The sequence below is a fragment of the Cherax quadricarinatus genome, chromosome 46 (assembly GCF_038502225.1).
Source record: "Cherax quadricarinatus isolate ZL_2023a chromosome 46, ASM3850222v1, whole genome shotgun sequence".
Lineage (NCBI taxonomy): Eukaryota > Metazoa > Arthropoda > Malacostraca > Decapoda > Parastacidae > Cherax > Cherax quadricarinatus.
The window spans coordinates 11078605-11105624 of NC_091337.1; the positions used below are offsets into that span (position 1 = coordinate 11078605).

The 27020-nt window shown below is 39.9% G+C and overlaps 1 protein-coding gene across 3 annotated transcripts in view; it reads left to right on the top strand.

Moving 5' to 3' along the window:
- The window catches only part of LOC128696690 (dipeptidyl peptidase 1), a 45646-nt gene that overhangs the window by 12392 nt on the left and 6234 nt on the right, over nucleotides 1–27020 (top strand). For all 3 annotated transcript variants that reach the window (XM_053788041.2, XM_070094518.1, XM_070094517.1), the window contains exons 6-9: nucleotides 6160–6285; nucleotides 14766–14942; nucleotides 18991–19112; nucleotides 23605–23759. In XM_053788041.2, the coding sequence (XP_053644016.2) occupies nucleotides 6160–6285; nucleotides 14766–14942; nucleotides 18991–19112; nucleotides 23605–23759 (580 nt within the window). The remainder of the gene's footprint in view (nucleotides 1–6159; nucleotides 6286–14765; nucleotides 14943–18990; nucleotides 19113–23604; nucleotides 23760–27020) is intronic.

Consider the following 27020-nt stretch of genomic DNA (forward strand, 5'->3'; position numbering starts at 1 on the left):
GTTTAGGATATCTTCCCAGCTTGTTTCATTTAGGACATGGTTTACTTGGTCCCGTTGTATGTTTTTGTTATTGAAATTGAGTTTTGTGAAGAGACATTCATGACTGCTCACATTTTGCTGGTTCGGAGCCCTGTGCATACATGTCTGTACCTCTTATTATGTTGTGATCTGAGTGTATTATCTTTGATACAGTTATATTACGTATCAGATCGTCATTGTTAGTGAAGATGAGGTCCAGTGTATTTTGTAGTCTTGTAGGCTCTACTATTTGCTGGTTTAAGGTGAATTTAGCGAGATTTAATAGTTCATGTATGTGTGAATTTTCATCAGAGCTGCCTCCTGGGATGATCTCTGCTAAAATATTGTTTGCTATACTCCTTCGAGACCTGAGTTATGGAGGTGGGAATTATGGTGCCTGCACTCTGGAGGACATGTGTAAATGATGTGGTTCATTGGGTTATTTGAATTGTGATGCACCTCATAAAACACAACTTGGGAATGAGTGATGGTGAATGTACTTCCCTTTTAGGGAGACCCTACCTTGGTGAAAAACAGTTTAGAAAAAATAATGGAATAGGCTTTAATACTTTATATTTTTTCACTTAATTTAGTTTTTACACACTTCAATAAAGGATTTGGTGTTACCTTGATCCTGTCCATTATTCTATTCTCATAGCTTTTTTTTTATTTCCTTAACTTAATATAGTACATTATTATTATTAAAATCATGGGGGAGTTTACCTGGAGAGGGTTTCGGGGGTCAGCGCCCCCACGGCTCAGTCTGAGACCAGGCCTTGTGGTAGATCAGGGTCTGATCAACCAGGCTGTTACTGCTGGCCACACGCAAATTGACGTATGAACCACAGCCCAGTTGGTTAGGTACCGACTTTAGGTGCCTGCCCAGTGCCTTCTTGAAGACACTCAGGGGTCTATTGGTAATCCCTCTTATGTATGCTGGGAGGCAGTTGAACAGTCTTGGGCCCCAGACACTTAGCTTTATATACAGTGTTCATTTCTGGCATGTTTGAATCTAGCAAGTTTCTGGGTTATCTCATTTCTTATGTTGGTTCAAAGTACAGCTTTTTCTGTCTTTACATGGCTGTCCAACTTGTTAAATAATTCTTTAGTTTTAGGCCTTTTTTTTAGGGGGGGGGCGGAGTTGAATGGTTTAATACCATGTTACAGTGCAGAAATCTTCATACATCTTGCTTTTATCTCTCTTAATATTTTTATTATATGCTCCTCTAAATTACTGCTTTAGATTATCATGCTTTCCTTTTTCATAATTTAATTGTTCTTTTTGTGTGCTTTTCTTTTTATTTCACAAGTCATATTTAGCAGCGTGTGATAATAGTCATCAAATACCTCTTAGGTTTTGCCTGGCTGGAGAGTAAAAAATTATTTAAAATTCTTACCGTTGAAGACAGACTCCAGTAGCAATGTGGTCCAGTGAAGCAACTTTTTTGGGGCAAATGCAGTGAGGGGCATAGAGGGGTATAGATGGATTTCATGAGTCATTTATTAGGAATACTCCAGAATGAGGCAAATCAGACTTGGTTGCTACCCTATGAATTTAGATGTTTTTTTTTTTTTATTATCACACCGGCCGATTCCCACCAAGGCAGGGTGGCCCGAAAAAGAAAAACTTTCACCATCATTCACTCCATCACTGTCTTGCCAGAAGGGTGCTTTACACTACAGTTTTTAAACTGCAACATTAACACCCCTCCTTCAGAGTGCAGGCACTGTACTTCCCATCTCCAGGACTCAAGTCCGGCCTGCCGGTTTCCCTGAATCCCTTCATAAATGTTACTTTGCTCACACTCCAACAGCACGTCAAGTATTAAAAACCATTTGTCTCCATTCACTCCTATCAAACACGCTCACGCATGCCTGCTGGAAGTCCAAGCCCCTCGCACACAAAACCTCCTTTACCCCCTCCCTCCAACCCTTCCTAGGCCGACCCCTACCCCGCCTTCCTTCCACTACAGACTGATACACTCTTGAAGTCATTCTGTTTCGCTCCATTCTCTCTACATGTCCGAACCACCTCAACAACCCTTCCTCAGCCCTCTGGACAACAGTTTTGGTAATCCCGCACCTCCTCCTAACTTCCAAACTACGAATTCTCTGCATTATATTCACACCACACATTGCCCTCAGACATGACATCTCCACTGCCTCCAGCCTTCTCCTCGCTGCAACATTCATCACCCACGCTTCACACCCATATAAGAGCGTTGGTAAAACTATACTCTCATACATTCCCCTCTTTGCCTCCAAGGACAAAGTTCTTTGTCTCCACAGACTCCTAAGTGCACCACTCACTCTTTTTCCCTCATCAATTCTATGATTCACCTCATCTTTCATAGACCCATCCGCTGACACGTCCACTCCCAAATATCTGAATACGTTCACCTCCTCCATACTCTCTCCCTCCAATCTGATATTCAATCTTTCATCACCTAATCTTTTTGTTATCCTCATAACCTTACTCTTTCCTGTATTCACCTTTAATTTTCTTCTTTTGCACACCCTACCAAATTCATCCACCAATCTCTGCAACTTCTCTTCAGAATCTCCCAAGAGCACAGTGTCATCAGCAAAGAGCAGCTGTGACAACTCCCACTTTGTGTGTGATTCTTTATCTTTTAACTCCACGCCTCTTGCCAAGACCCTCGCATTTACTTCTCTTACAACCCCATCTATAAATATATTAAACAACCACGGTGACATCACACATCCTTGTCTAAGGCCTACTTTTACTGGGAAAAAATTTCCCTCTTTCCTACATACTCTAACTTGAGCCTCACTATCCTCGTAAAAACTCTTCACTGCTTTCAGTAACCTACCTCCTACACCATACACTTGCAACATCTGCCACATTGCCCCCCTATCCACCCTGTCATACGCCTTTTCCAAATCCATAAATGCCACAAAGACCTCTTTAGCCTTATCTAAATACTGTTCACTTATATGTTTCACTGTAAACACCTGGTCCACACACCCCCTACCTTTCCTAAAGCCTCCTTGTTCATCTGCTATCCTATTCTCCGTCTTACTCTTAATTCTTTCAATTATAACTCTACCATACACTTTACCAGGTACACTCAACAGACTTATCCCCCTATAATTTTTGCACTCTCTTTTATCCCCTTTGCCTTTATACAAAGGAACTATGCATGCTCTCTGCCAATCCCTAGGGACCTTACCCTCTTCCATACATTTATTAAATAATTGCACCAACCACTCCAAAACTATATCCCCACCTGCTTTTAACATTTCTATCTTTATCCCATCAATCCCGGCTGCCTTACCCCCTTTCATTTTACCTACTGCCTCACGAACTTCCCCCACACTCACAACTGGCTCTTCCTCACTCCTACAAGATGTTATTCCTCCTTGCCCTATACACGAAATCACAGCTTCCCTATCTTCATCAACATTTAACAATTCCTCAAAATATTCCTTCCATCTTCCCAATACCTCTAACTCTCCATTTAATAACTCTCCTCTCCTATTTTTAACTGACAAATCCATTTGTTCTCTAGGCTTTCTTAACTTGTTAATCTCACTCCAAAACTTTTTCTTATTTTCAACAAAATTTGTTGATAACATCTCACCCACTCTCTCATTTGCTCTCTTTTTACATTGCTTCACCACTCTCTTAACTTCTCTCTTTTTCTCCATATACTCTTCCCTCCTTGCATCACTTCTACTTTGTAAAAACTTCTCATATGCTAACTTTTTCTCCCTTACTACTCTCTTTACATCATCATTCCACCAATCGCTCCTCTTCCCTCCTGCACCCACTTTCCTGTAACCACAAACTTCTGCTGAACACTCTAACACTACATTTTTAAACCTACCCCATACCTCTTCGACCCCATTGCCTATGCTCTCATTAGCCCATCTATCCTCCAATAGCTGTTTATATCTTACCCTAACTGCCTCCTCTTTTAGTTTATAAACCTTCACCTCTCTCTTCCCTGATGCTTCTATTCTCCTTGTATCCCATCTACCTTTTACTCTCAGTGTAGCTACAACTAGAAAGTGATCTGATATATCTGTGGCCCCTCTATAAACATGTACATCCTGAAGTCTACTCAACAGTCTTTTATCTACCAATACATAATCCAACAAACTACTGTCATTTCGCCCTACATCATATCGTGTATACTTATTTATCCTCTTTTTCTTAAAATATGTATTACCTATAACTAAACCCCTTTCTATACAAAGTTCAATCAAAGGGCTCCCATTATCATTTACACCTGGCACCCCAAACTTACCTACCACACCCTCTCTAAAAGTTTCTCCTACTTTAGCATTCAAGTCCCCTACCACAATTACTCTCTCACTTGGTTCAAAGGCTCCTATACATTCACTTAACATCTCCCAAAATCTCTCTCTCTCCTCTGCATTCCTCTCTTCTCCAGGTGCATACACGCTTATTATGACCCACTTCTCGCATCCAACCTTTACTTTAATCCACATAATTCTTGAATTTACACATTCATATTCTCTTTTCTCCTTCCATAACTGATCATTTAACATTACTGCTACCCCTTCCTTTGCTCTAACTCTCTCAGATACTCCAGATTTAATCCCATTTATTTCCCCCCACTGAAACTCTCCTACCCCCTTCAGCTTTGTTTCGCTTAGGGCCAGGACATCCAACTTCTTTTCATTCATAACATCAGCAATCATCTGTTTCTTGTCATCCGCACTACATCCACGCACATTTAAGCAACCCAGTTTTATAAAGTTTTTCTTCTTCTCTTTTTTAGTAATTGTATACAGGAGAAGGGGTTTCTAGCCCATTGCTCCCGGCATTTTAGTCGCCTCATACGACACGCATGGCTTACGGAGGAAAGATTCTTTTCCACTTCCCCATGGACAATAGAAGAAATAAAAAAGAACAAGAGCTATTTAGAAAAAGGAGAAAAACCTAGATGTATGTATATATATATATGCATGTGCGTGTCTGTGAAGTGTGACCAAAGTGTAAGTAGGAGTAGCAAGATATCCCTGTTATCTTAGCGTGTTTATGAGACAGAAAAATTTAGATGTATTGAAAATAATTGAACTCTGGCACTGAGGGAGACTACCACCACTGCAGTTGTGGGCAGGATACTTTCTGCCCTAGAGGCTATCTAGAGCAAAGAGAACCAGGTAGCCCTGTGGTTAAAATGTTTGTCTATGCCCATGTGAAGACCCCCTTCCCCAACATTCCTCACCCGAGACACCCAGCCATCTAGCACAACAGTGCCTCAATGACCTTTAGTGAGTGGAGTCAACAATCCACACAGAGGTCCTACATTGGTGGCAGCTTTTGATCTCTGCTGCCAGTGTTAGAAGGCAGTCCTGTTTGCTTCTTTTCTAAGGGCATTCATGGTTACTGCCTCAAGGGGACTGTATGGTGTATGTGAAGAAAACCTTCAGTATACGCTCCTCCTCTTTCTCTTTTACACAGGGTTTGACAGGGTTGGGATAAGGATCCCTAACTTTATTGACAAGCTAAGAGCTGTTACCTACATTAGCTCATTTGAAGGCATTTTTATTGTTATGAAACATACAAGTAGGGAACAAGATGAAATTGGAGCCATCTGTGGGCCAGCATTTTCATTTGATCAGCTGACTTTCTCGTTGATATCATTATGTTGTACGAACATGTTCCAGACTCTAGTCATCCTGGGGATAAATGATCTCAGATGAAGTGATGTTCTGGAAAAGGTTACACTCTGCTGCTTTCTACCCATTTTGTGGTATAGAAGCTTGTTTCTTGTTGTCCTTGAAGTGGAGCCAAGTGTGGTATTTGACAGTGTTGGCCTTGTACATAACAGTAAGGCCATCCACATCCCTCCTGTGTTGAAGGCTCTGCTGAAATGACAGCTCTGTCCAGATCTATTTCTCTCTCCTCTCTTTATTCCTCTCTCCTCTCTTTCCTCTCTTTCTCTCTTTTTCATTCTTCTCTTTTTCTTTACTCAATTCTCCACCAAGACAAGATGACACTCACATCAGAGCTATTTTTTCAGGACATAGATATCATAATTGAGTTTTCCTCAAAATCATGTTGCTACCACAGCTTTATAGCCCCAAATATATCCAGGCCCTTCATATATAACACATAATTGTAAATTTCTTGTGACCATGCAGGTCGTCAATGACGAGTAGAGCTCGTACAGCCCCAGCTACCTTCTATACCCGCCTGCGTGATGCTGGAATGCCAGCTGCTTGGAACTGGCGTAATGTGTCTGGCATCAACTATGTTTCTCCAATTAGGTATCCCAGTGTTGCTTTATTGCACTCATCCTAAGATAACTCTTATTAAATATAATATTCAGTATCTGTATGATTGTGATAGTATGCATGTATTTGTGAACTTTGGAACAGTTGTCTGGAAACATGGATGTGCACATTTGCTTGTACTGTATACTATAGTAATTGCACCAGTTTTGAATTGCAAGAAAATTTTTTTTTTTTTTTTTTTTTTAATTTAGTTATTTATAAGATTTAACACTTAAGTACCTATATAGAGCATAATTTTTGTTGATATTATAAGAAATCTAGGCACTAAAACAATTTTATTATATGCAATTAAAATATCCTTTAACCCTTTCAGGGTCACCAGGCCCTCTCCCAGACTTGTTCTCAGGGTTGCCAAAATTAAAAAAAAAAAAATTTCTTATGAAAAGACAAAGAATCTTTTCCTGGTCACAATGACACAAAAAGTATGAAATTTGATGGAAAACTTACGGAATTATGCTCTCGCGAAGTTAGCGGTCTCGAAGATGTTTATGCATCGGAGATTTTGCCCACTTTGAGCCCTATTTTTGGCCAATTCCAGTGTACTAGTCGACAGAAATCATAACTTTCGCTAGAACTACATTTTTTTCTATTGAATGAGTACAAGAAACCACCCATTTACCGATTTCAACTATTCAATAAAGTGGTCAGACTTTAGCAATTTTGTCAATTTCACACAAATTTCAAAAGATGCCAATTTCCAAATAGGGTCCAGAATAAACAAGAAAAACATTCCTTGCACTAAAATAACATTTCCTCTGTTCATTAATCACATCCCCAGGCCCCTCTTACATTTCTTTTGCTTTCCACTTTGAATTTTTGTTCTCACAAAAAATAGAAGATTTACTGTTATGGTATAAATAATATCAGTGCACTTGTGAAAGAATATCAGATTCACCAGTTGATGTGTATTGGACGCGTGGCATGATTTGTTTACTTTTAAACTTTGGCAAAAATCAAACGTTTCTGCTACTTTGAGCTCAATTTCTAGGTACTTTTCATTGTGAAACCAATCAAAATCATCTCAATTTCTGTAATGTGTCTTCCATTCTATAAAATAAGACCAGGAAAACTAGAATACAACCATAAATACCATACGAAAATAGTGCAAAGTCGCCGTTTTAAACCAAAAACACGGTCAAAGTTTTTTTTCTCATTATGCACTGTGTGCTGCAGGATTTTTTTTATACTGCGCACACTGGCCACATAGACCCATTCTTTCATATGTAGGCCTACCAGGGCACTATAATTTATGCGTACTAGTACGTCAAAAACCCTGGCGTGTAAGCCGTACTAGTACATCGGATACCCTGAAAGGGTTAAGGGACATTATTAAGGCAACTAACTGTGATGAGTTATAGCATAAACCATACCTAATTGTTTTTTCAGTATCCCTTATACTATATATACAGTAGGGCCCCACTTATACAGCAGGTTAGGTTCTGGGCTACCGCCACAAAGCAGACATCGCTGGAAAGCAGAATGCCATTTTCCACTTTTAAATGTATATAAATGCCATATAACAAGTTTATACTAACATAAAATAAGTTAGCAATAGAACTAGGCATTAAAAAACAATAAAAAGTAAAATACACACACTACACTCCTTATTTACCTCAAAATATTTGTAGTGTTAATGTAGGGCAAATGGTGAGTAGCATTTATTGTAAGAAGTCAGGTGTAGTAGGTATGGTATCCCTCCTGGCCACCCCACCCACACATAATATACTATGATGCTTAAATTGCCCTAGAGTGATAAAATATATATTCAGTACACTCATTACTTACCTTAAAATATTTGTAGTCTTAATGTAGGATGAGAGGTGAATAAGTGAGATAAAAACAAACGAGAGAGAGAGAGAACCAGTAAGAGGACAGAGCCGCAGACTACTGTGTAAACAAACGCGTCTGGTTATGGTTGATACACGTTCATACAAGTTGTCTCCACAGTGGTACAGTAGAATAAATGAAGACCAACACTTACATTCCCATGTAACAATTTTTAGAAGGAACGATGCTCTGGCAACATTCCCATTCTCATACAACACACCATTTTTAGTGAATATTATGATTATTATTATCATCATATTAAAAAAGAAGCACTAAACCCACAAGGGGTGTGAATAGTGAATTAGTGTGCACTACCTAGCAGAGTTTACTGCCAGAGGGGAATCATAGGCCTGTGTGCCGTGTGCAAAATAATAATAATAGAACTTTTCTTTGTCAGAGGAAAGAAAGTCTCCCTGATAACATTGTGTATACACAGTGTATAGTGTATACTACAGTGGCTCCCTAGTATATAGATGATAAAGGCTAAAGTGTCATTTGAAAACAGGTGAATTTGTAAATGAAGTGATAAGCCTATAGAGGCAGGTGCCAGAAGTCGCCAGAAACTTACCACACTGGTCAGCTGTTTTAATCATCTTCCTGGCCTGCTAGTGTACTCGCATATAATCTAGGGATACCAGTGAATAGCAGAATACAGTGTTGTAGTAGCAACTAACCAGTATTATAAAGGTACTTAGTGGAGTGGAGTGACTTTCATTAGTTTCTTTTTTCTTGAAATACCAGACGTATACTATGAATTTCATATAACCTGTAGTTACCAGCGGTCGCAATATACACAACGAGAAGCAATTATTACTACAGAAAAAGCGTCTTTCCTCCAAAAATACCACCAGTCAACTATAGTCATAATATAGCATTTGTTGTGGTGGAGACGGGAAAAAAAAAACAGAAAAGCTAGATACAGTGATCTATAAACAAGGGTTGAGGCTCGAGCGTTCGTCATTGTAGGAGCTGCCAGCAATCACCGGGTCTTCAACACGCAAGTTATACTTTTGTATCAATCTTATCACATATTACTTGGTTAGAAAATTTCCAGTAGATCCTTCATGTATTAGCCCACATCACCGACCAGTATGTTTTAAATAAGTGACCCACTGATCAGATCAGACTGGTCCGAACCCTTGACTGGTCCGAACCCTTGACCGGTTTCAAATGGTTTCGTTGGACAATAAAGCAGACTGTAAACGGATGGGGTTGTAGGCGCTTTTATCAAACACAAACAATAAATATAAATCAGGAACGTACACCGGTAAGCTGTCCTAATATAAAAGTACAGTTAGAAATAGAAATACAAATAGCTAGAGCTTCATTTAAGGAGGTTATTAATAGAGTATTCAAGAGGTTGCTAGTAGAATTACAGTAAATCAACCATTCAAATCATTATGAAGCTCTGTGTAGTCTGCAGTCAATCAAACAAACGGGCTTCCACATGGATAAATTGTCATTTTTGTGGAAATTGGTGTCACGCCCCTTGTGCAGATAGCCAAGAACTAGCTACAAGCAGTATTAAAACAGGGAAGTGTTTTTGGGTATGTCCAAATGAGATAAATCTGTGGACTAAAATCACAAGGGTATTAAAAGAGGATAACATCAAAGCTGCTTTCATAGACAACCTGGAAGCTTTCTACAACAGATGGGAACATAAAAAGTCTGGGCTGAATGGTACTGCCCTTGATACTGGCCATGTAGTCAGAAACTGTAAGGCTGGAGGTGATGTTCTGGTAGTCAGTAAAAAGTGCTGTGGGAGACTGATGGAGTGCTGTCCTGGGAGACAGTAATGGTGAAGCTGGAGGTGCTGTCCTGGGAGACAGTAATGGTGAAGCTGGAGGTGCTGTCCTGGGAGACAGTAATGGTGAAGCTGGAGGTGCTGTCCTGGGAGACAGTAATGGTGAAGCTGGAGATTTTGTCCAGGTAGTCGGGAATTATACGCAGGAAGGAATACATATAAATGACCTCATAGGGGACAGGAGCCATAGTGGGGAAACAAGTGTAGTCAAAGATAAGATAAAACCAATATTGCAAACTAGAAATACCACAGGAAATAGCAAACAAGAGGACTCCACTAGCAATAGTGAGGATATATTACCAAAAACAACTGGTGGGAGCTCCATTGCTGGTGCTAGGGAGGATAGGAATAAGACAGGGAAACATGCACCAACAGGGAATACAGTCACAGAAACCCAAGGCAAACAGAAACCAAGCCTGTGCACATACTATGCACTTGGTATCTGCAGACATGGGAAATCTGGAAAAACAGACGGGACGTGCAACTATGACCACCCTAGAAAATGCCATGCCCATATGACAACAGGAAAATGCAAACTCCCTTCCTGTAAGCTTTTTCACCCTGAAATGTGTACCTCTTCAGTACAGGAAAGACTGTGCTATAACTTAAATTGCCAGGCACACCATCTAAAGGGGACAAAAAGATACAAAACATCCAGGCCATGGGAAAACCTGGGTAGCCACAGCCACTCAAGAGGGAGAGGTTTTTAGTGCCAGAAATGAAAAAAAACTGGCAGGAAATGGCAGAAATCGTACACCAAATCCAGTCATTCCTGGAGTGGAACCACAGTCGATGGCCTCCACTCCAAACCAACAGATACAGATACTAATGCCGGAAAAAAAATCCCCCCCCCCCAGTACCAACAATACCACCAGTCCGATGACATTCTTCTTTGCAAATATACAGGGTCTAAAGCCAGTAACAAACAACAAAATACCTTTCATCCGTGGACTGCTTGCAGAGGCAAAGGCAATGTTCGCGGCTTTCACTGAGACCCACATAAAGGATCACTTGGACAACGAAATATGGATCCCAGGTTACAACCTATACAGATGTGACAGAGTGAACAGGCAAAAGGGGGGGTTGGCCTGTACATTGCAGAGTCACTTGTTTGCACAGAACTGCTTAATGCCTCAAATGATGTAGTGGAAGTTTTTGCAGTAAAGGTTGAGAACCAAAACCTAGTCATTGTGGTAGTCTACAAGCCTCTGGATGCAACATCCCAGCAATTCCAGGAACAGCTATTAAAAATTGACCACTGTCTGAAAAATCTTCCAGCTCCTGCACCCAACATCTTGCTCCTGGGGAATTTCAACTTAAGGCACCTAAAATGGAGGAATATAGCAAATAATATTGTTGCAGTTATAACATCAGGAGGCAGCTCTGATGAAAACTCACACTCACACGAGCTTTTAAATCTCTGCACAAAATTCAATTTAAACCAGCAAATAATAGAGCCTACTAGACTGGAGAATACACTAGACCTCATCTTCACTAACAGTGATGATCTGATAAGAAATGTCACCCCATATCAAAAACAATATACTCAGATCACAACATAATTGAGGTTCAGACATGTAATGCGCAGAGCCCCAGACCGACATAATGAGATTAGTCACGAGGGAGCATTCACCAAATTCAACTTCAATAACAAAAACATAAAGTGGGACCAAGTAAACCAAGTCCTAACCGATATAAGCTGGGAAGATATACTAAGCAACACAGACCCCAACTTATGCCTAGAACAGATTAACTTGGTGGCACTCGATGTATGCACAAGGCTTATTCCTCTAAGAAAAAGGAGGAGTAGATGTAAAACAGAAAGAGACAGGCGCTCCCTTTACAGGCGACGGAAAAGAATAACAGAGCGGCTAAAAGAGGTCAATACAGTGGACCCTCGCATAACGATTACCTCCGAATGTGACCAATTGTGTAAGTGTGTTTATGTAAGTGCGTTTGTACGTGTATGTTTGGGGGTCTGAAATGGACTAATCTACTTCACAATATTTCTTATGGGAACAAATTCGGTCAGTACTGGCACCTGAACATACTTCTGGAGTGAAAAAATATCGTTAACCGGGGGTCCACTGTATATCTGAAATGCGTAGGGAGACACTGGTCAGAGAAATAGCAAGCATCGAACTTAAGCTAGAGGAATCTTATAGGAGTCAGGAATCGCGGGAAGAACTAAAAGCCATAAATGAAATCGAAAGAAACCCAAAGTATTTCTTCTCCTATGCCAAATCAAAGTCGAGAACAACGTCCAGTATTGGGCCCCTACTTAAACAAGATGGGTCCTACACAGATGACAGCAAGGAAATCAGTGAGCTACTCAAGTCCCAGTATGACTCAGTTTTTAGCAAGCCGCTAACCAGACTGAGAGTCGAAGATCAAAATTTGGTTAACACAAGGCTATCCGATGTTATCCTGATGCCAAATGACTTCGAACAGGCAATAAATGACATGCCCATGCACTCTGCCCCAGGGCCAGACTCATGGAACTCCGTGTTCATCAAGAACTGCAAGAAGCCCCTATCACGAGCCTTTACCATCCTATGGAGAGGGAGCATGGACACGGGGGTCATCCCACAGTTACTAAAAAAACAGACATAGCCCCACTCCACAAAGGGGGCAGTAAAGCAACAGCAAAGAACTACAGACTGATGGCACTAACATCCCATATTATAAAAATCTTTGAAAGGGTCCTAAGAAGCAAGATCACCACCCATCTAGAAACCCATCAGTTACACAACCCAGGGCAACATGGGTTTAGAACAGGTCGCTTCTGTCTGTCTCAACTATTGGATCACTACGACAAGGTCCTAGATGCACTAGAAGACAAAAAGAATGCAGATGTAATATATACAGACTTTGCAAAAGCCTTCGACAAGTGTGACCATGGCGTAATAGCTCACAAAATGCATGCTAAAGGAATAACAGGAAAAGTCGGTCGATGGATCTATAATTTCCTCACTAACAGAACACAGAGAGTAGTAGTCAACAGAGTAAAGTCCGAGGCAGCTACGGTGAAAAGCTCTGTTCCACAAGGGACAGTACTTGCTCCCATCTTGTTTCTCATCCTCATATCTGACATAGACAAGGATGTCAGCCACAGCACTGTGTCTTCCTTTGCAGATGACACCCGAATCTGCATGACAGTGTCTTCCATTGCAGACACTGCAAGGCTCCAGGCGGACATAAACCAAATCTTTCAGTGGGCTGCAGAAAACAATATGAAGTTCAACGATGAGAAATTTCAATTAGTCAGATATGGTAAACACGAGGAAATTAAATCTTCATCAGAGTACAAAACAAATTCTGGCCACAAAATAGAGCGAAACACCAACGTCAAAGACCTGGGAGTGATCATGTTGGAGGATCTCACCTTCAAGGACCATAACATCGTATCAATCGCATCTGCTAGAAAAATGACAGGATGGATAATGAGAACCTTCAAAACTAGGGATGCCAAGCCCATGATGACACTCTTCAGGTCACTTGTTCTATCTAGGCTGGAATATTGCTGCACACTAACAGCACCTTTCAAGGCAGGGGAAATTGCTGACCTAGAAAATGTACAGAGAACCTTCACGGCGCGCATAACGGAGATAAAACACCTCAATTACTGGGAGCGCTTGAGGTTCCTGAACCTGTATTCCCTGGAATGCAGGTGGGAGAGATACATGATTATATACACCTGGAAAATCCTAGAGGTACTAGTACCGAACTTGCATAGGAAAATCACTCACTACGAAAGCAAAAGACTTGGCAGACGATGCAACATCCCCCCCAATGAAAAGCAGGGGTGTCACTAGCACGTTAAGAGACCATACAATAAGTGTCGGGGGCCCGAGACTGTTCAACTGCCTCCCAGCATACATAAGGGGGATTACCAACAGACCCCAGGCAGTCTTCAAGCTGGCACTGGACAAGCACCTAAAGTCGGTTCCTGATCAGCCGGGCTGTGGCTCGTACGTTGGTTTGCGTGTAGCCAGCAGTAATAGCCTGGCTGAATAGGCTCTGATCCACCAGGAGGCCTGGTCACAGACCGGGCCGCGAGGGCATTGACCCCCGGAACTCTCTCCAGGTAAACTCCAGGTAATAGCTATAGAGTGAAGGCATACGAAAGAAATATTTTTCTACAGTTATCCTTAAGTAACTGGTGTTTGACTAGAGAAAACATAATTCTTCCAACACTCCTACAAACCGCTTAGTAAACAAATCTCATATTTGTCAATTTTTATACTGTGGGTGTATGTATCATGTGTATATGTTATGTAGTGTGTTTATTATATAATTTTGAAAAAAATTTCATAGACGGAATAATGGAAATGTCTGTACGTATTAATGTAATATACGACGTTTAATGCACCCAAGAGATTATTATATGGCATCAAGAGTAGAGACACAGTGTGTAAGTATATTTAGGTACAGGTACACATAAGTATATTTATCAGAGTACATATAAAATATGCAGTAACTTTAAAACACTTGAAATTTTGGAAAATTTCCAGACATAATAGAGATGTACTCAGGGAGAATGTAAACAAACTGGGTGAGGCACGCCATATTAGGAATACCGGGAGCCGTATAGCAAGTTTTGGTCATAATTTGAAATCACTGTATTAGCGGAACGCCGTAAGGCAAAACACCATAAAGCGGGGCCCTACTGTGCATGTAACTACCAGGTAATGTCACTTAATAAAATTTAGCAACTAAAGAGAAATAATCTATGTAGTATTGTAAAAATTAGTTAACATTTATACAAATTTGAGTATTTTCTCATTAATCAAAATGGTAACCAAATAATTATTAACTACAGGAACCAAGGAAATTGTGGATCATGTTATGCCTTTGCATCGATGGCTGGGCTCGAATCCCGTATCAGAATTCTCGCCAACAACACTCAGCAGCCAGTTTTCTCTCCCCAGGATATTGTGGGATGCTCACATCTCTCTCAAGGATGTGAGGGAGGGTTTCCCTTCCTCATTGCTGGCAGGTAAAAATGCACATGAAATCAAAATATTTATTATTCTTTGACAGGTATTTGCCAGTGAGAGTTCTCTTGGGAGATTCTGAAAAGCTGCTGCAAAGGTTGGTGTATGAACTTGGGAGGGTATGTAACAGAAGGAAATTAAAAATGGACATTGAAAAGACCAATGTTCAATGAAAGATTGGATATCAGATTGCAAGGAGTATGAAGGAAGTGAATGTATTTGGCAGAGAAGGTGGCATTGCCACCTTATTCATAAACTCGCCTGAGAATTGAGTTGTTGATGCCTCCCACTTTTTTTGCCTTGTACTTCTTAAAATGCATTCATAGCTTTTATTATACAATTCTCACAAGTGCAACTAATGTCACATTTTATTGTGGCAACGTTTCGCTCTCCAGGAGCTTCATCAAGCCATTACAAACAATACATGGACACGGAGGGTATGTAAAGGCTCAGAGTGAGGTGCAATACTAGTGAGGTACTATTTCGATGTTCACTAGTGGTAGTAGTAGTAGTGACAAAAGTTGTAGTAGTAATACAATATGGTAGAGCAATTAATTCGTACATGAGTAAAAGGATATAAAAGCTATTACTTGGGTAACTTAAAAATAGGTTGGACAAATATAGACTGGAAAGAGGCAGCTTGTCTCAGTGTTCACTTTCTGTAATGTGCTTTGTGTAGTATAACAGGAGAGACTATGTGATGGCAGGGTTTACTGTTTTCAGGAGGATTCTTGCTAAGACTTCAGAGATGGTGAAGCTGCCGTTGTTTCAAATACAATTAAATAAAACAACGGCAGCTTCACCATCTCTGAAGTCTTTGCAAGAATCCTTCTGAAAATAGTAAACCCTGCCATCACATAGTCTCTCCTGTTATACTACACAAAGCACATTACAGAGAGTGAACACTGAGACAAGCTACCTCTTTCCAGTCTATATTTGTCCAACCTATTTTTAAGTTACCCAAGTAATAGCTTTTATATCCTTTTACTCATGTACGAATTAATTGCTCTACCATATTGTATTTACTAAACTTTTGTCACTACTACTTCTACTACTACTACTACTACTACTACTACTACCACTAGTGAACATCGAAATGGTACCTCACTAGTATTGCACCTCACTCTGAGCCTTTATATACCCTCTGTGTCCATGTATTGTTTGTAATGGCCTGATGAAGCTCCTGGAGAGTGAAACATTGCCACAATAAAATGTCACATTAGTTGCACTTGTGTCCTTTTACGTTACATATTGTCGGTAATTCTACCAACTTTATTATACAATTCTGTTACAACATTTTATGGTTTACAGCAGTAATAGTTTTTTTTTTTTTTTTTTTATCACACTGGCCGATTCCCACCAAGGCAGGGTGGCCCGAAAAAGAAAAACTTTCACCATCATTCACTCCATCACTATCTTGCCAGAAAGGTGCTTTACACTACAGTTTTTAAACTGCAACATTAACACCCCTCCTTCAGAGTGCAGGCACTGTACTTCCCATCTCCAGGACTCAAGTCCGGCCTGCTGGTTTCCCTGAACCCCTTCATAAATGTTACTTTGCTCACACTCCAACAGCACGTCAAGTATTAAAAACCATTTGTCTCCATTCACTCCTATCAAACACGCTCACGCATGCCTGCTGGAAGTCCAAGCCCCTCGCACACAAAATCTCCTTTACCCCCTCCCTCCAACCTTTCCTAGGCCGACCCCTACCCCACCTTCCTTCCACTACAGACTGATACACCCTTGAAGTTATTCTGTTTCGCTCCATTCTCTCCACATGTCCGAACCACCTCAACAACCCTTCCTCAGCCCTCTGGACAACAGTTTTGGTAATCCCGCACCTCCTCCTAACTTCCAAACTACGGATTCTCTGCATTATATTCACACCACACATTGCTCTCAGACATGACATCTCCACTGCCTCCAGCCTTCTCCTCGCTGCAACATTCATCACCCATGCTTCACACCCATATAAGAGCGTTGGTAAAACTATACTCTCATACATTCCCCTCTTTGCCTCCAAGGACAAAGTTCTTTGTCTCCACAGACTCCTAAGTGCATCACTCACCCTTTTCCCCTCATCAATTCTATGATTCACCTCATCTTTCATAGACCCATCCGCTGACACGTCCACTCCCAAATATCTGAATACATTCACCTCCTCCATACTCTCTCCCTCCAATCTGATATCCAATCTTTCATCACCTAATCTTTTTGTTATCCTCATAACCTTACTCTTTCCTGTATTCACTTTCAATTTTCTTCTTTTGCACACCCTACCAAATTCATCCACCAATCTCTGCAACTTCTCTTCAGAATCTCCCAAGAGCACAGTGTCATCAGCAAAGAGCAACTGTGTCAACTCCCACTTTGTGTGATTCTTTATCTTAACTCCACGCCTCCTGCCAAGACCCTCGCATTTACTTCTCTTACAACCCCATCTATAAATATATTAAACAACCACGGTGACATCACACATCCTTGTCTAAGGCCTACTTTTACTGGGAAATAATTTCCCTCTTTCCTACATACTCTAACTTGAGCCTCACTATCCTCGTAAAAACTCTTCACTGCTTTCAGTAACCTACCTCCTACACCATACACCTGCAACATCTGCCACATTGCCCCCCTTTCCACCCTGTCATACGCCTTTTCCAAATCCATAAATGCCACAAAGACCTCTTTAGCCTTATCTAAATACTGTTCACTTATATGTTTCACTGTAAACACCTGATCCACACACACCCCCTACCTTTCCTAAAGCCTCCTTGTTCATCTGCTATCCTATTCTCCGTCTTACTCTTAATTCTTTCAATAATAACTCTACCATACACTTTGCCAGGTATACTCAACAGACTTATGCCCCTATAATTTTTGCACTCTCTTTTATCCCCTTTGCCTTTATACAAAGGAACTATACATGCTCTTTGCCAATCCGTAGGTACCTTACCCTCTTCCATACATTTATTAAATAATTGCACCAACCACTCCAAAACTATATCCCCACCTGCTTTTAACATTTCTATCTTTATCCCATCAATCCCGGCTGCCTTACCCCCTTTCATTTTACCTACTGCCTCAGTATTTGAGTTATTTGAGCTAATTCAACTAATAATGTTCTTAGAAATTTGCCATTGTAATGTATAACTGCATAGACGATTCAGTAAGTCTGAAAGGAAATACGTAATCTTGTTTCTATAATGTACAGTTACCATTACACAAATAACCCACACATAAAAGAGAGAAGCTTACGACGACGTTTCGGTCCGACTTGGACCATTGACAAAGTCACACTGGTCCAAGTCGGACCGAAACGTCGTCGTAAGCTTCTCTCTTTTATGTGCGGGTTATTTGTGTATCGTTCCAGTCACGGTATTGTGCCTTTTCGTTATTTATTTACAGTTACCATTCTTTGTTAATACTGTACAGGTCTGTTTTATTTATTTTTTATGAAAAAAGTTGAAATTTAAGCCTTTATATTTCTGTAACACTGATCCAATGTTATTCACACATTTGACATTTGTGGTAATCTCTTAAAAAATCCCTTTTGAATACCAAAAGCATACTCTACAATATTGCACTTCATTTTTTTACCACTGGCCATTTCTCACCAAAGTAGGATGACTATTATTAATTTTCTAAACTTATTTTATAGATCACTTGGTCTGTCATCCATGGCAATACAGAACCTACATGTTGCCTATCACTATTATGTGCTTGCTAAGGGAGTCCTTCTCTCCACATATTCTTGCTTCTTGGTGTATGTGGCAATTTCTTCACTCACTTCAGCAAGCACTTTGTTCTCCTTCAAATGCATAACACTTAAAGGAAATATAAATTGTGGTGGAAATCCTACCTGAGGACCACCCTCTTACTGACCTAAATGCAGGGTACAGTATTCCACAGTTTGTATGGCATTTGTTTTACTTGGTATTCTTAAACATATTGTTTGGTTCTTCAATGATTTTTCTATAAATATATAATGCATAGTAAATAGGTGTCCTCATTTATGTAAATAACAAAGTAACTATCTTCACATATTTATAGGTATGCTCAGGATGTTGGCGTAGTGTTGGAGGAGTGTTCCCCATATGAAGGAAAGGATGATGCATGTCAAACCAATAAAAGCTGTGCCCGTCATTATACTTCCTATTACCGATATGTTGGAGGTAAGACAGTAAAATATCACCTTGTATACAATATTGTTTCTGCATTTAAGAGCACACATTTCCCTGACTTGTGTAATCTAATTAAAAAAATGGCACCATTGTTTCTCCACATGATTTTTTTTTTTTATACTACACCAAGAGTTAAAAATGCCTACCTGGGTAATTGTTAGCTCTAAGCTGAGTTTGTTGAAATTTAGAAATGTAATGGATTTTTGTTTTTCATCATGCTAACTTGCCTTACAAAAAGTCTGTAGACATGTTTAAGTTTTTTTATACACACTCCAGTAAAAGTGGCCTTTCTCTTTTATTACATCGGCTGTTTTCCACTTAAGCAGGGTGATCCAAAAAAAGAGTAAATGTATTTTGCATTGATTCAATAGTAGTCTTGCCAGATTTCACAATTAAGATGACTCTCTGAACATCAACATCCCCACTCCTCTGGAGTGGAGTGCAGATGCTGTATTTCCCACCTCTGACTAGTCTGGGCTAACAAGTTTTTCCTGAATCCCTTCATAAATGTTACTTTGTTCACACACCAACAGCACAGTAAACCCTAAAAACTCACTCTCATATATGCCTACTAAATGCTCAAGACCACTACTTATGACCCTTCTTCATTCTAACTTCGCTTCCTTCCAACCCTTCCTTGCATGACTCCTACACCTTTACTCTACCTTGGATGAAGTATATACCATCTTTGCCATCTTATTCTAATCCATCTTTTCTAAAGTTAGACCACCTTAATTTCCTCTGCCCTTTGAACTACATTATACAGTTTGTAGCCCCACAGTCTTTTAATTCTGTGCTCCTAGTTCCTACGCATAACATACAGATCAGCATTGCTTTCAAAATGACATCTCCACTTTGCTACATTATTATAATAATAATATCTTTATTTACTACATGTGCATGGGTTACAGGCCTAGCTGACATCAGTGACATACTACTGTATAGAAAGCCTCTTGTTATGCTGAGCATTTCGGGCACATTAGATCAGTTTTGTCCCAGGATGCGACCCACACCAGTCGACTGACACCCAGGTATCCATTTTAAACTGATGGGTGAACAGGGACAGGGACAGCAGGTGTCTTCTGGATACATATCCCTAATGTTTTCCAGCCATACTGGAGGAGATTCGAACCCCAGACCTCAGTGTGTGAGCTGAGTGAGCTAGCGATTGAGCTACCATGCCTCACACCCATATAAGTGTTCATACCACTACACATTGTATTAATCAAATAGTGCTGAAAACCAATAAGGGTAATGACTACTCATTGTAAATACACGAGCAGTGTCAGTATCCCTGTGCAGTATGGATGAAAGTGTCTGCTTGGAGGATGAGTAGCTGTTATAGTTCTGGAAAATATCTGTGCACTCAATATTTGCTTGCTGAAGAACAACTGAACTAAGGCTGACTGTTGCCTAACATGTATTTAAGTGTGTGTCTGTAAACAGTAACAAGCTTGTGTGTGATATGCAGTTTTGCTAGTTTATCTTAAGTAGCATCAAACCACATTACATGTGCCACATCATGCTGGGTATGGAAAAGCACCCTAAGGCTAGCTGCTGTCAAGATTACTTGGCTGACTACACAGGAAATTTAAATTTTCACTGGGCTGAAGCATAAATTTTTTTGACCAGATTTGTGGGTCATGCACCTTATATAGAGGTAATGGAACTTGATGTAGAAAATTCTTATGATTATAGCAAGGAGCAGATAAAGTAGTACAGTATCAGGTATAGAATCTGAAATAGTTATCTTAATATATAGAGTAAGAAGGCTCCTCTCGTAGACTTGTAAATCACCTACGAATTCAAAGCTGAAGGCACTGTTGGGGATGGTGTACTGGAACCATTAACAATGTTTGTAAAAGCACTAACTTCAGTTTTCTGTTGTCCAAACTAGGGGAGCTTATTAAAACAAATGACCCAAGAGCTATTGAAGATATATACTTTTTTTTTTTTTTTTTTTTTTCTCTCTCTCAACAAGTCGGTTGTCTCCCACCAAGGCAGGGTGACCCAAAAAAGAAAGAAAATCCCCAAAAAGAAAATACTTTCATCATCATTCAACACTTTCACCACACTCACACATTATCACTGCTTTTGCAGAGGTGCCCAGAATACAACAGTTTAGAAGCATATACGTATAAAGATACACAACATATCCCTCCAAACTGCCAATATCCCAAACCACTCCTTTAAAGTGCAGGCATTGTACTTCCCATTTCCAGGACTCAAGTCCAACTATATGAAAATAACCGGTTTCCCTGAATCCCTTCACTAAATATTACCCTGCTCACACTCCAACAGATCGTCAGGTCCCAAGTATCATTCGTCTCCATTCACTCCTATCTAACACGCTCATGCACGCTTGCTGGAAGTCCAAGCCCCTCGCCCACAAAACCTCCTTTACCCCCTCTTTCCAACCCTTTCGAGGACGACCCCTACCCCTCTTTCCTTCCCCTATAGATTTATATGCTTTCCATGTCATTCTACTTTGATCCATTCTCTCTAAATGACCAAACCACCTCAACAACCCCTATTCTGCCCTCTGACTAATGCTTTTATTAACTCCACACCTTCTCCTAATTTCCACACTCCGAATTTTCTGCATAATATTTACACCACACATTGCCCTTAGACAGGACATCTCCACTGCCTCCAACCGTCTTCTCGCTGCTGCATTTATCACCCAAGCTTCACATCCATATAAGAGTGTTGGTACTACTATACTTTCATACATTCCCTTCTTTGCCTCCATAGATAACGTTTTTTGACTCCACATATACCTCAACGCACCACTCACCTTTTTTCCCTCATCAATTCTATGATTAACCTCATCCTTCATAAATCCATCCGCCGACACGTCAACTCCCAAGTATCTGAAAACATTCACTTCTTCCGTACTCCTCCTCCCCAATTTGATATCCAATTTTTCTTTATCTAAATCATTTGATACCCTCATCACCTTACTCTTTTCTATGTTCACTTTCAACTTTCTACCTTTACACAAATTCTCAAACTCATCCACTAACCTTTGCAATTTTTCTTTAGAATCTCCCATAAGCACAGTATCATCAGCAAAAAGTAAATCTGTCAATTCCCATTTTGAATTTGATTCCCCATAATTTAATCCTACCCCTCTCCCGAACACCCTAGCATTTACTTCTTTTACAACCCCATCTATAAATATATTAAACAACCATGGTGACATTACACATCCCTGTCTAAGACCTACTTTTACCAGGAAGTATTCTCCCTCTCTTCTACACACCCTAACCTGAGCCTCACTATCCTCATAAAAGCTCTTTACAGCATTTAGTAACTTACCACCTATTCCATAAACTTGCAACATCTGCCACATTGCTCCTCTATCCACTCTATCATATGCCTTTTCTAAATCCATAAATGCAATAAAAACTTCCCTACCTTTATCTAAATACTGTTCACATATATGCTTCAATGTAAACACTTGATCTACACATACCCTACCCACTCTGAAGCCTCCTTGCTCATCCGCAATTCTACATTCTGTCTTGCCTCTAATTCTTTCAATTATAACCCTACCGTATACTTTTCCTGGTATACTCAGTAAACTTATTCCTCTATAATTTTTACAATCTCTTTTGTCCCCTTTCCCTTTATATAAAGGGACTATACATGCTCTCTGCAAATCCCTAGGTACCTTCCCCTCTTTCATACACTTATTAAACAAAAGTACCAACCACTCCAACACTATATCCCCCCCTGCTTTTAACATTTCTGTCATGATCCCATCAGTTCCAGCTGCTTTACCCCCTTTCATTCTACGTAATGCCTCACGTACCTCCACCACACTTACATTCTGCTCTTCTTCACTCCTAAAAGATGGTATACCTTCCTGGCCAGTGCATGAAATTACCACCTCCCTTTCTTCCTCAACATTTAAAAGTTCCTCAAAATATTCTCGCCATCTACCTAATACCTCCCTCTCCCCATCTACTAACTCCCCTACTCTGTTTTTAACGGACAAATCCATACTTTCCCTAGGCTTTCTTAACTTGTTTAACTCACTCCAAAATTTTTTCTTATTTTCATTAAAATTTCTTGACAGTGCCTCTCCCACTCTTTCATCTGCTCTCCTTTTGCACTCTCTCACCATTCTCTTCACCTTTCTTTTACTCTCCATATACTCCATTAGTAATAAATAGACATACTACCATCAAGGGCTGTAGGGGTCATACAGCACCTGGGGATTGGGAGGCAATCAGATCTGGTCAGAGAATGGGTACATACCCTTGAGCCTCTCACCAGTGTCAGAGCACCCTCCCTAAAGGATAATAGCTTTAAAAATACTAGTAATATGTATTATAGGTTCAAGTGGTATCAGTGGACTTTGGAAATCCAGTAGTAAACAGTTACAAAATGTTTTTATCATATTGAATTTCCAATGAGCAATCAAGACATACCATTCTACTAGATTTTTTTTTTTATTGACCTTAAATTCCCACAGGTTACTTTGGTGGTTGTAATGAAGAGGAGATGAAGATAGCTCTGGTGAAGGGTGGTCCTCTTCTGGTTGGATTTGAAGTATACGATGATTTTCTTCATTACAAGGGTGGTATTTACCACCACACTGGACTCTATGACAAGTTTAATCCACTAGAGGTAAGTTTATATTAGGAGTTTGAGGTACAGAATACCAATTAGGGTAATTTTTCCCATCCTTCTAATGCAGTGCTTTGGAAGCAAAACTTTCAAATGCATTGGTAGCATGAACCTAAGTAGTTCTTGCATGTGTGTGTATATGCAATACAGTTGCAAACAGACAGTCTCAATTTTCCATCCTTACCCATCTTACCAAAGCTCTGGTCATAAGAAGAAGAAGAGTCTCAATAATGGAAAGCAAGCTATGTGATGTTGCAAAACCTGCAACTGATAAGTTGAGGGGAAAGTTCTGAGGCAAAGTAGTGTGTGTTAACATTAGCTCATTCCATCCCTCTAGTGGCTTGTGTGTATTTCATTCGCTAAAGGGTAAGCAGGATAGAGAAATGAACATAATGGTAAATCCTACAAATTAGACTGCTGACTTTTATACTTTATATTTAACTAAAAAAATGAAATTTCATATTTGTTATTTGTGGATTTTTTACTGTGTTAACATATATAACAATCAGCTAAACTCTCAATGTTAGAATATTTTTTTAAGAAACCAGTGAGTGTTTTTCTTTTCATTGTACCATTCCATCTTTTCCATTCTTATCCTACTGTATTATATATTTTCTTAAGGTAGTCCTAATTCTTTTTATACACGTTTTGTAGTGCAGGCAACTAACAAATGCTTCACTTGTTACAACAGTCAAACCAACATGTAAATTTCTTTGAGAAATGTATGAGGTAATTAAAGAGTTTGCCCAATCTAGATATTTTTTTTTTAATCATCAGTCTTCATAAATGCCATTCTAACCACTACTGCCATCTTTTGTCAAAGCAGGGTGACCTAAAGAAAACACATCATTCATTCAGTTTATCTTTGCAGAAGTGTGCTGAAATCACAGTTCAGATTATCCTCCAGCTGAAACTTGATTGCCTTCCACCCTTTAGTGCTTCCCATGAATATATCTAGTTGTAGGTACAGTTAGAGTAAGAGGTAGATGGGACAAAAGAAAAATGGCAACAGCAAGTAAGAGAGAGGTGAAAGTGTATAAACTAAGGGAGGAGGAAGTTAGGGTGAGATATAAGCAACTATTGGCAGAAAGGTGGGCTAGTGCAAGTATGAGTAGTGAGGGGGGGGGGAGTTGAAGAGGGTTGGAATAGTTTTAAAAAATGCAGTATTAGAATGTGGGTGCAGAAGTTTGTGGCTATAGGAGGGTGGGTGCAGGAGGAAAGAGGAGTGATTGGTAGAATGATGAAGTAGAGAGTATGATAAAAGAAAAGGGTAGCTAATGAGAGGTTTTTACAAACAAGTGTTATAAGAAGAACAGAGTATATGGAGAGTAAAAGAAAGATGAAGAGAGTGGTGAGAGGGAGCAAAAGGAGAGCAGATGATAGTGGGTGGAAGCACTGTCAAGAAATTTTGATGAAAATAAGAAAAAATTTTGGAGTGACATAAAAAAGTTAAGAAAGCCTAGGGAACAAATTGATTTGTCAGTTAAAAACAGAGTAGGGAAGTTAGTAGATGGGTTGCTGGAGGTAATGGGTAGATGGCAGGAATATTTTAGGGAACTTTTGAGTGTCGATGGAGAAAGGGAAGCGGTAATTTCATGCACTGGCTAGGGAGGTATAACATCTTTTAGGAGTGAAAGAAGAGCAGGATGTGTGTGGGGGGGAGGTGTATGAGGCATTACATAGAATGAAAGGGGGTAAAGCAGCTGGAACTGACGGGACCATGACAGAAATGTTAAGAGCAAGGGGGGTATAGTGTTGGAGTGGCTGGTATTTTTTAATAAATGTATGAAACACTTGATCTACACATCCCCTGCCCACTCAAAAGCCTCCTTACTCATCTGCAATCCTACTCTCTGTCTTGTCTCTAATTCTTTCAATAATAACCCTACCGTACATTTTTCCTGGTATACTCGGTAAACTTATTTCCCTATAATTTTGTCCCCTTTTCCTTTATATAAAGGAACTATACATGCTCTCTTCCAATCCCTAGGTACCTTCCCCTCTTTCATACATTTATTAACAAAAATACCAACCACTCCAACACTATATCCCCCCCTGCTTTTAACATTTCTGTCATGATCCTGTCACTGGACTTTAAAGGAGGGGTTTGGGATATTGGCAGTTTGGAGGGGTATATCTTTATATATGCTTCTAAACTGTTGTATCTGGGTGCCTCTGCAAAGACAGTGATTATGTGCAAGTGTGGTGATAGTGTTGAATGATGAAAGTATTTTCTTTTTGGGGATTTTCTTTCTTTTTGGGTCATCCTGCCTCGGTGGGAGACGGCCAACTTATTGAAAAAAAAAAATGTATGAAAGAGGGGAAGGTACCTAGGGATTGGCAGAGAGCATGTATAGTTCCTTTATATAATGGGAAGGAGGACAAAAGAGATTGTAAAAATTATAGGGGAATAAGTTTACTGAGTATACCAGGAAAAGTGGACGGTAGGGTTATAATTGAAAGAATTAGAGGTAAAACAGAATGTAGGATTGCTGATGAGCAAGGTTTTAAAGTAGGTAGGGGATGTGTAGATCATATATGTGAACAGTATTTAGATAAAGGTAGGGAAGTTTTCATTGCATTTATGGATTTAGAAAAGGCATATGATGGTGGATAGGGGAGGGGAGCAATGTGGCAGGTACAGTGGTTCCTTAAGTTTTAAACTGCTCCCAACTTGAACAATTATGTAAGTGCATTTGTATGTGTATTTTTGGGGGGTCTGAAGCAGACTAATCTAATTTACATTATTCCTTATGGGAACAAATTCATTCGGTATTGGCATTCGAACAGCATTCTGGAATGAAAAAAGTTTGAAAGTCGGGGTACCACTGTATATGGAATAGGTAGTAAGTTACTGAATGCTGTGAAGTTTTTTTTATGAGGATAGTGGGGCTCAGGTTAGGGTGTGTAGGAGAGAGGGACATTACTTCCTGGAAAAGTAGGTCTTAGACAGGGATGTGTAATGTCACCATGGTTGTTTAACATCTTTTACAACCCCATCTATAAGTAAATGCAAGGGGGGTGGGGATTAAATTATGGGGAATCAGATACAAAATGGGAGTTGACAGTTACTTTTTGCTGATGATACTGTGCTTATGGGAGATTCTAAAGAAAAGTTGCAAAGGTTAGTGGGCGAGTCTGGGAGGGTGTGTAAAGGTAGAAAGTTGAAAAGGAACATAGATAAGAGTAAGGTGATGAGGGTATCAAATGATTTAGATAAAGAAAAATTTGATATCACATTGGAGAGGGAGTATGGAAGAA